General features: G+C 38.0%; 1 protein-coding gene across 1 annotated transcript in view; it reads right to left on the reverse strand.

Annotated features, from left to right (window-relative positions):
* Positions 1–5,778: 5,778 nt before the first annotated feature.
* Positions 5,779–10,767, reverse strand: part of LOC144227403 (killer cell lectin-like receptor subfamily F member 1) — a 45,407-nt gene continuing 40,418 nt past the window's right edge. The window contains 5 exon segments of the mRNA XM_077759008.1: positions 5,779–5,887; positions 6,387–6,499; positions 7,082–7,104; positions 7,107–7,217; positions 9,192–9,347. Of these exon segments, the coding sequence (XP_077615134.1) occupies positions 5,779–5,887; positions 6,387–6,499; positions 7,082–7,104; positions 7,107–7,217; positions 9,192–9,347 (512 nt within the window).

Here is a 10,767-nt window from a genome sequence, read left to right on the forward strand (position 1 = left end):
ACATCTACAGAATGGACTAAATTTGATTGTTTAAGCACGCCAATGACCAGAGCTAATCAGGTCAGTGTTCTGTGGAAAAAAAGAAAAAAAGAAAAAACAAAAAACAAAAACAAAAACAAAGAAGGGGAAAGGGAGGAGGGCAGCTCTCAAGCAGGGATGGGCGTGGTNGTTAAATATCTGGATGTATGTAGTACTGGTTGAAGAGCATAGAGACAGAGAGAGAGACAGGGCGGGGGCGGGGGTGGGGATGAAGCAAAATTGGAAATAGAATGAACAGGCAGAAGGGATAAGAAGCTTTTTTCAAAGAGTTAAAAGGTGTAGTATGGTTGGTTAGGTGAGAGAAGGACGCTGGTATTATCCAGAGAAACTATATAGTCTGCATATATATAGTTTCTATATAGTCTATAACTATATATAGAAATTACTCCTGAGGGAAAGAGATGAAAAGTTCGGGAGATGTAGAATTTACATCTACAGAATGGACTAAATTTGATTGTTTAAGCACGCCAATGACCAGAGCTAATCAGGTCAGTGTTCTGTGGAAAAAAAGAAAAAAAGAAAAAACAAAAAACAAAAACAAAAACAAAGAAGGGGAAAGGGAGGAGGGCAGCTCTCAAGCAGGGATGGGCGTGGTGTGATCCAATGCGTCTGGTGGGGGTTCTGCCTTGGCGGTTGTAGGGAGGAGAGTGGTGGCGCTCCACCTCGCTTTTATAGGTGTGTAAACTTCCTGGGCCAGTGGCTCAGCCAAAGTTTGTTGCGCTTTTCAACCCAGGCCAGTCCCAGCCTCCAAATCCCAGGCCAAGCACCCCCCTGAAATTGCCTCAGGCGATCTCCTGGCAACCCCCTCAGGGCAATTCCAAGCTTCCAGGCTAGCTCTGTGGGTGGAGCCAGAAGCCGCTGCTCTCTTCTCCGTGAGTTGGCCTGGGGAGGCTGGGCGGGGCTGGGGGCTTTGTCTGCCGGTGTCTGAACCCACTGGAGTGAGGAAATCAAGTTCCCTCTGTGTCTCGTCACCCAAAACACGAACTCGCGGTCAAATCTGCCAGTTTTTAGCTCTTTGCCTTCCCTCTAGAGTTCCAGCCAGCTAGAATAATGGAGGCCGGTGTCTGTGTGCGCCTCTTCCAGGGGTCCAAGCCCACCAAGAGGGCAATGGCTGCAGGCGCGCAACCTCTCCCAGCCAGCCAGTAGCCAGCACAAAGAAGCAAACTGGGAGAGCAGCCCCTCTGNTTTCCCCCCTCTCATTCCCCACAGAGGGGCGTGGCCCGTCCCTCCAGTCTCCTATCCAGGCCCGATTTTATCTTCCCCAGTTCGCACTCACGTTAGAAGGCTTTCTCAGTGGAATCTGCCATCCTTTTTCTCCCAATCTCTTGGGTTTGGTACAGTTTCCTATGGCTTCAGATCTTTTCTGTGTGATGCATGGGCGTGAGTGCAGGTACGGAGCCCCCTACTTCTCCACCATCTTGCCCCTCCCTCTTGGAGCACGTCTTCATTCCCTTTTACAACACCAGGAAAGTATCTCCAAATCCCAAAACTGACCAGATTACTCTGCTAACTCAAAACTTTTATTGGCTTCTATATGCTGTTGAAATGAAGGTGGAAATAGTGACATACAAGACGTCTCTTATTTTCCAGCCTAATCACACCCAGTTTATTCTTTCTTGGCTTCCAGTAGCACTATCTTTCCAGTTTTGAAAAGCATAACATGCCTGGGGCGCCTGGGTGGCTTAGTCAGTTAAGCGTCCGACTTTCTCTTGGGTCATGATCTCACGGTTCATGGGTTCGAGTCCCGCGTCGGGCTCTGTGCTGACTGCCAGCTCAGACCCTGGAACCTGTTTCAGTCTGTGACTCCCTCTCTCTCTGACCCTCCCCTGCTCATGCCGTGTCTCTCTCTCTCCTAAAAATAAATAAAAAACAAAAAAGAAAAACATAACATGCTTGCTTACAAATCCAAAAGGTTCGTTCTTTCTTTCTTCTTTCTTTCTTTCTTTCTTTCTTTCTTTCTTTCTTTCTTTCTTTCTTTCTTTCTTTCTTTCTTTCTTTTCGGTTATTGTTGTTTTATCTGGGACTCCTTGGAAACTTCCCCTTTCTTCTACCAAATTCTCCTCACTTAGATCTCAGTTCTTTGTCACACATTTAAAGATGTATTAGCTGAGTTAAGGGAAAACATCAGATCCCCCTACATTATATTCTCATAAGTAACATACAACTTTTCTCACAGAACCTGTCAAATACTTTTCAACCAATACTTATTGAGCATCTATTATGTATCAGACATTGCTTTAAATAATAGGGATATAATAGGAATCAAAACAGGGAAAAAACTCTTGCACATAGAGCTTAAATTGTAGATGAGGATGCAGAAAATAAAATATAACATTTTAGAAGGTACGCAGGAAAGCAAATTATTTGGACAAACAAAAAATATATTTTATATTTTGTTAATCATTATATTAGTATTTGTGAACCTGACTAGAACATAAAGGTCAATTCAAACATTGGAAAAAAATGGTTACTGGTATTCTGTTGATGTTATTACCGTAAAACAAACAAACAACACTACAAACCGGAAAAGGATTATGGCGATCAAGGATATAAATGTCACCTCAAAGCTAACCTCTATGACTAGGTCTCGAAAACTTTGACCTCCCAAAATAGAGTACACAAATTGAACAAAATATGAAAATGAGTGTCCACAAAGATACAAATACAAAAAGGAATAGATTGAAATTCTAATGACGAATGGGATACTTACAAAATCCAAAAGCACTTCTTGTCAAAGCAAAAATTGCACCAAACAATATTCCACTGAAAAAGACTTTATTCGGTGATATTGCAATAAGGATGATAGGCCGGAACTCAATCTGAACTAAAATCCGCTGAGAAAAAGAGGAGGAGAGTTGTGAGAAGTAAGGGAGATGATTCCTTTTCAGAAATAGGAACTAAAAGCTGTGCTGTGTAGTTAATAAGTTTACAACCTATTTTTTAAAATGTTTTATTTATTTCTAGGAGAGAGAGAGAGAGACAGCGTGAGCAGGGGAGGGTCAGAGAGAGAGGGAGTCACAGACTGAAACAGGCTCCAGGCTCTGAGCTGGCAGTCAGCACAGAGCCCGACGCGGGGCTCGAACCCACGAACCGCGAGATCATGACCTAAGCGAAAGTCGGACGCTTAACCGACTAAGCCACCCAGGCGCCCCAACAACCTATTTTTATAGGCTTTGCAATGAGCATGAGCTCTGTCACCTCAAGGAATGTACATTTGTTCCAATCAGACTACTTTTTGCCTTACATGGACATAGGTGACGTCCCGGTGAGGCTGTAACCTCTGTAGTCCTCAACCAACTAAGAACCAGAGGAGGAGGGACTCGAATGCTAAGAGATAAATTGTCTGCTGTAACTTCCCTGAGGGTGCCTGTCCATCAGATGCCTGCTCTTGCAAGAACGTTGATTAAAGTCTTGCTTCATTGGGTTCAAGTCTTTGCATCCCTCCCTTGATTGGGTCAGTGGACTTATTTCTCACAGGGTTCTGTGAAGCTGGGGTGAGGGGGAGATCGTACACCATCTTGTCTGCTAAACGGCTGTACCCAGAGGGAAATTAAACTTTTCAAGGTCATCGTGATAGGAGATAGTTTTAAAACTTGGAGGTAGGTGCCCACTGAAGTCAACCTCCTACCTTCCCCTCCTACCTACTCTTAAATAGAGGTGTTACTTTTCTTTTATTGCTGTTGTTATTTTTTTAATTTTATACTTTATTTTATTTATTTTTTATATGTTTACTTATTTATTTTATTCTCCAGTTACTTAACATACAATGTAGTCTTGCCTTCAGGAGTAGAACCTGATGGGGTTTCGGAATGGGGTGTGTGGGGGTGTCCAGAGCCGATGTTCAAGAAAGAATTCTTGAGATGTCGTTGGGACACAAAAAAGGGTGATTTTATTAAAACACAAGGACAGGACCTGTGGGCAGGAAGAGCCACCCTGGGTTCAAGAAGAGAGACTGATTATATACTTGGCAGTTGGGGGGACATAAAGTCAAGGGGAAATTTCCAAAGGGACTTTTACTTATTAAAGAAGACTCCCAGAGTCCTGGAGGCCTAGCTATTGTCAAGCTAAGGGTATTTTCCTCTCCAGCAAAGCATTACCATTAAGACAGTAGGGAGTTCCTGGCGACTGTTTTACTCTGCCAGCCTCAAGTTATTTGTCAATGGGCTGCAGGTTATAAGGAAATTAAATTTTATCTGCCATTGCCTTCTGCCTTTGTTTCCCACATCAGAATTCAGTAATTCATCACTTACATATGACACCCAGTGCTCATCCCAACAACTCATTTAATACCCAACACCCGTTTAACCCATCCGCCCCCTACCCCATCAACCCTCAGTTCTCTGTATTTGTCTCTTATACTTTGCCTCCCTGTTTTTATCTTATTTTTCCTTCCCTCCTCCTATTTTCATCTGTTATGTTACTCAAATTCCACATATGAGTGAAATCATATGGTATCTGTCTTTCTTTGACTGACTTATTCCGCCCGCATTGTTGCAAATGGCAAGATTTCTTTCTTGATGGCTCCATTTCAAAGGAATGGCTCTCCCTTCCTTAAGAAAGACACTTCTGGGTTGTAAAACCTTTGAAAACTTTTTTAAAAAATATTTTTAAAATTTATTTCTAGGAGAGAGAGAGAGAGACAGCGTGAGCAGGGGAGGGTCAGAGAGAGAGGGAGATACAGACTCAGAAACAGGCTCCAGGCTCTGAGCTGGCAGTCAGCACAGAGCCCGACGCGGGGCTCGAACCCATGAACCGGGAGATCATGACCTAAGCGAAAGTCGGACGCTTAACCGACTAAGCCACCCAGGCGCCCCTTAAACCTTTGAAAACTTTTTAAAAGAAAAAAAAACGTTAAAAAAATTTTAAGTATAATAAAATGTATCAATCTGGCAAGAAATTCTCCAGAGGTTCAGAAAAAAGGAAGTGCTTTTGCTCTGTTCCTGTAATCTTATAGGTTTGTAACAGTTTCCAAATTTAGATTAAAATTGTATAAAATCTAAAGCAAACAAAACATTTAATATTTTTAGTCAAAAATTTCCCCTTTAAGGTTTATGTCAAAGAAAAAGAAATAAAAGTTCTATTTAAAAAGATATTCATGGGTGGCTCAGTCAGTTATCCTCCGACTCTTGATTTCTGCTCAGGTCATGATCTCCCAATTCTTGAGATCTAGCACCCTATGTGGCTCTGCGTGGACAGTATGGAGACTGCTTGGGATTCCTTTTCTCCCTCTCTCTCTCTGCCCCATCCCCCTTCTCTCAAAATAAATAAATAAACTTTAAAATCAAATCAAATAAAAAGATACTCAGAATGTTTATTGCAACATAGCTTACAATAGCAAAAACCTGAGAAGGAAGTTAACGGTCAACCAAAATCCGCACTGTAAAATATGCAAGTCCACACTGTAATGCAACTCAGAATTATATGAAATTAACATAACATATTGTTACAAATAAACAAGCAAAATACAGAAAAGCAGATACGTTGGATCCCATTTGTTACAAAATGAAAAATGACTAAAAGTCCTAAGTATAAGTCCATGGACTCATACTGGATTAAATATAAAAATATTCACATGGGTTACTATGAGATTAGGAGGAATGTAGATGATGGAGGGAAAATAGAGAAGAAATTTTGATGTTTTCAGTTTTAAAGTCTTATTCCTTAAGACTAATATTAGAACCTAATAGGCAAAAAGCTTTCATCATTGATTATTTCACTATCAATGTTTTTAAAAAGCCTCTAATATTGGCAAATCCATTTGGAAACACTGCTGCAAGTTTCAGAGTAAATTTTGTTATCTTTGGTGGCAGCACAGCTATTTTTTTTCGCTGGTCCTTTTATGACATATCTGTAGAAAAAGTGATGAAAACATTGTTAATCATCGCTGCTAATGACATCCATTTGTGTTTTCGGCTAATTTTGGCCCTTAATCTAAAGGTAATTCCAATTTCAGGGCATTTTCAAATACTTTGAGTCACTGAAAGTTAGAATATCTTAGTAACTTAATATTATTTTCTGTGATTTGGCAGAAAATTCTAGAGAATCTGCTTAGAAATTATAGAGCTGAGAGTACATTTGTTCCTTTGTCCTTGTTCTTGTCTTTCCATTGTTCTATGTGGTGTAGTTTTAAACAATAACTGCACATTACTGTTTTCAAATCTTTTGCTTTGAAAACAAAACCAAAGTATCCATCATTACTCCAGGGAATATTAACTTGATTTTCATCCTTTCAAATTCTTTAGTATTGAGAACTATTTCAGAGTTAATTTTGGTGAACTTAGAGGTGCTTTATGAAGATAAGTTCTACAATAGGCAGCAAATTAGATAGTCTTTTGGGAAAGACTCACGTCTTTGAATCTAAAGGAGAACCATCCACCCAGGTCCATGTCCTTTCCAGGGATGTAAAGTTAAGCCCAATCCACACGTAGATTGATTGTTTTAGGTTTTTCTGTATAAAAGCCTAAAAAGTGAGTAACAAATAAATGAACAGAATATTTTAATAGTTCAGACATATGAAATAAGATTTAGAATTTTATTGGGCAATTAGCATCCTGCATGAGCATTTTATTATAGCAATCAATTCATAATTTATTTGCACACACTGTACATTTGTTATAAATGTACATATACACGAATACACGTATTCAGTCCAGGGCTAGCATGAGTCAAGTGAGGCACTGGCTTTGAGCACAAAACTTAGGAAGATGCCAAAAACTCAGTAATCAAGATAAATGATAATTTACTGGAAGGGTGGGAAGAAATGTATGGTAAGCCATTTTTAAAAGTTATTTATTTATTTATTTTTGAGAGAGACAGATACAGCATGAATTGGGTAGCAGCAGAGTGAGGGGGAGACAGAGAATCTCAGGCAGGCTCTGTACTAACAGTGCAGAGCTGGGACCCCACGAAACTGAAATTATGACCTAAGCTGAAAACAAGAGTCAGATGTTTAACCGAGGGGAGCCACCCAGGTGCCCTGACTTTGGTCATTTTTAACAACACAGAAACTTTAATGCCCTAACCCTGACCCTAAACCACTTACCAGTTCAAGTTCATCCTGATTGGTAGATGAGATTTTCTTCCCAAACAATACCCATAACTGTCACTCCAACTTTACATTTCGACAGAGAACCAATAACACTTTTCTTGATATTTGAGCCATTCCGATGGACACAATCCTGTAGCGAAACAAAGGAAACAAATAAAATTAAATTACATGTGTATCTCTGAAAATTGAATACTTACGTGTCATATGAATAAGAGTGGAGCTGTATGATATAATCACTCACAGCAAAGTGTTCAGATTTACAAGGCGTCCAAAAACAAATGATAATTCTTGGGAAACCAATTTAGTAAGATGAAGCAAGACTTACACAAAAGGGGATTTCTTTTCATGCCCAAATCTAATGTAATTACTAAAATAACATGAACCATTAAGCTGCATGTTACATTAATGTTACTTTAGAGATTAAATATTATTTATATCATTTTCTTATCATTTAACCATATAAAGCTTTAGGATTTCTCTCCTTGCTTTATGTGCATAAATCCTTAACAATTCCTTTTTGATATTAAATAATATCAGGAATTTAGTTTTTTCAATCACTATATAATTACAAGTTTATATTCCTCAGTTTTCTTAAATTAAAATTAAACTGAGGTCTTAAATTGAAAATATCTAAGACTTTAGCATAACAAGGAGGAAAAGTAAACTGTAGGTATATTCAAATTTATGGCCATTAAAATCTCTTTTTTTATTGAAAATTCATGTAACTTAAAATTCACCATCGTAACCATTTTAAAGTTCATGAGTTTTTAGTATGTCCACAGTGTGCAAGTATAACTACTACCTAATTCCAAAATATTTTCATCACCGTGAAATGAAACCCCACAAATATTAAGCAATCAGTATTCATTCTCTCCACCCCCATTAAGTTTTGATATTGGACAATGTGAATCTTCCAAATATATTCTTCTTTTTCAATGTTGTTCTTGCTATTCAGGATTTCTTGCAATTTTATATGAATTTTAGGAACACCTTGTCCATTTGCTCAAAAAAGGCCACTGGAAGTTTGACATTCAAATGTCTTAGTGCCATTGAACTGTATTATTTTAAATGGTTAATTTCATAAATAAATAAATAATTGTATTTCTTCAATTAAAAAAAAGTAATAGGAAATGAATATCCTACAGTCAGATATACAGTATTTAGACTGACTTTATAACAGTTTCATGGTTCTTAACTTCTGAAAAAGCTCTACTGTAATACCCAACACAATGATGCAATCGCTAGTCAGAGTGTAAAATATGTGTTAAAATTATAGTATGTCAATTACTTGGTCATATGTGACCAAGAGAACCACAAACTAATGGGGTAAAGAAAATCCTTTGATAAATAATTATAAGATAAATTAATCAGCACACTTTTCACATAGACCATAAAGTAAATGTTGAAGGCTCAGAAAGGTAAGTGTTTTAAAGTTAAACTGGAAATAATCGGAAGCAGAAAGGACAGTTTTCCAAAATTTTATGTGATTGTAAGTTCTAAGCATAAAATCATAATGGATAATTTGTGGTGTATAATTGCTTTTATTCATTTTATATTTCAAAACAGAATAAATAAGAGACATAGTTATTTACAGCTTATTTATATACTGCCTTATAATTACAGTTAACTTTCCGTATTTATGTGTCTCAATTTGATTTTAAATTCCTGAAGGGAAGAGCCTATTTGTTTTGTTCTTTTTAAATAATTCTTTTAATGTTTATTTTTTGAGAGAGAGAGACAGAGCATGAGCAGGGGAGGAGCAGAGAGAGAGGGAGACACAGAATCTGAAGCAGACCCCAGGCTCTGAGCTGTCAGCAAAGAACCCACCACAAGGCTCTAATTCACAAACTGTGAGATCATGACCTGAGCTAAAGTTGGATGCTTAAATGACTGAAGCACCCAGGCACCCCTATTTTGTTCTTTTTTTACAGCTATCTTCCCACTGAAGAAAGAATAATCAATTATACATAGATGAAGCTTTAAATAAAAAAACAGATTTATATCAAATATTTCTTAATCTATTGCATACCTCTTAAGTACGATTTTTCAAACTTCAAAAGCCAAAACAATTGGAATCAAGACAAGCCAAAGCCTGGGGAGATACCTGTGTGGTCCGCAGCTTTTGAACCACAGTGGCTTCTGTCCTTATTACTCATATCTCCTCTTGTGCCATTACTCATTTTTGGGTTTCCAATGTCATCATGTTGTGTGAGATTTGAATTATTTCTTCTTTGGCATTTTTGCAATACTCCCTGAGAAACTTAAAACCAGTATTATTTTAACATAGGGCAAATATCTTTTCGGTGCAATGTTCAGAGACAAATTCTTTGGAATGATTCTGATGATTGGATCAAGAAACATCTGAAGGACTAACTAGAATGTTTCTTATTTTCATGTTCATTTAATGAGAGTAACTTCATGTATGACACAATTAATTCATTTGCAGAATACGTATTGGCTGAGGATCTATTCTGTGCCAGGCATTGTCCTAAGAACTGGTGATTTGGTAGTAAATCAAGCAAAATTCCCGCTCTGGAGAGCCTATATGCTCTTGCCATGCTTTCTTAATGTTTTGCTGAAACCTATCATTCTGTGTTTAGCCAAACCTACCATAATTATTTATTTAAAATCTATTTCCTTCATTAAGGATTCCTGACCTTCCTTATTCCTTTTTGGGGGGTGGAGGAGGGCAGTAAATATTTGTAGTAATGCTTGGGGTATATTAGTTGTTCAGTAAATATTTGTTGGACAAAAGAATAAACTAAATATAATCTTAGATAAAACCTTTAAATATTTTTTTAATGTTTTTATTTATTTCTAGGAGATAGAGAGAGAGACAGCATGAGCAGGGGAGGGTCAGAGAAAGAGGGAGTCACAGACTGAAACAGGCTCCAGGGTCTGAGCTGGTAGTCAGCACAGAGCCCGACGCGGGGCTCGAACCCACGAACCAAGAGATCATGACCCAAGCGAAAGTCGGACGCTTAACCGACCAAGCCACCCAGGCGCCCCTAAAAACCTATAAATATTTTTAAGAAAAATCATGAAATTCTATTTATTCACAGGTTTCTAAGAAATTCAAAAATATGGTTTCCAAACACATACTTCACACACACACACACACACACACACACACACACACACACATTTTCTTTCTAATAGACTGTATGCCACTTGACAACAAGAAATCACCTGATTTGACTACATATTAAATACAGTACTATGGAGAATGATATATGGCTTTATACAGAGTAGTTTCTAGTTAAGCCTTTGTTAACATAACAGAAAATAAGTGAATGAGTGAATATGAAAAGAGTAGTAAGAAAAATGAAACATTTAGATATTTTTATTTAAAAACTTTCAACTTACCCAGTAAAAACAGGGAGATCAAAGTCAAAACCAGAATACCATTTATTATTCCAGATATTCCAAGTAAGATTTTATACCAGTGCAAATTCACAGAAGAATCTGAAGGATTAATAAAATGGATTAGCTAAGAAAAGTACATTTCTAAGAAGTGAAAACAACTGTAAGAATAGAATTGTAAATAATAGTGTTTTTGAATTTCAAATGATATCAGGCAGTCAAAAGCTTAAAATCTGGGGCGCCTGGGTGGCTTAGTCGGTTAAGCGTCTGACTTTCGCTTAGGTCATGATCTCGCGGTTTGTGGGTTCGAGCCCCGC

This window comes from Crocuta crocuta, unplaced genomic scaffold, assembly GCF_008692635.1.
Source record: "Crocuta crocuta isolate KB4526 unplaced genomic scaffold, BGI_CrCroc_1.0 scaffold72, whole genome shotgun sequence".
In the NCBI taxonomy this organism is placed as follows: Eukaryota; Metazoa; Chordata; class Mammalia; order Carnivora; family Hyaenidae; genus Crocuta; species Crocuta crocuta.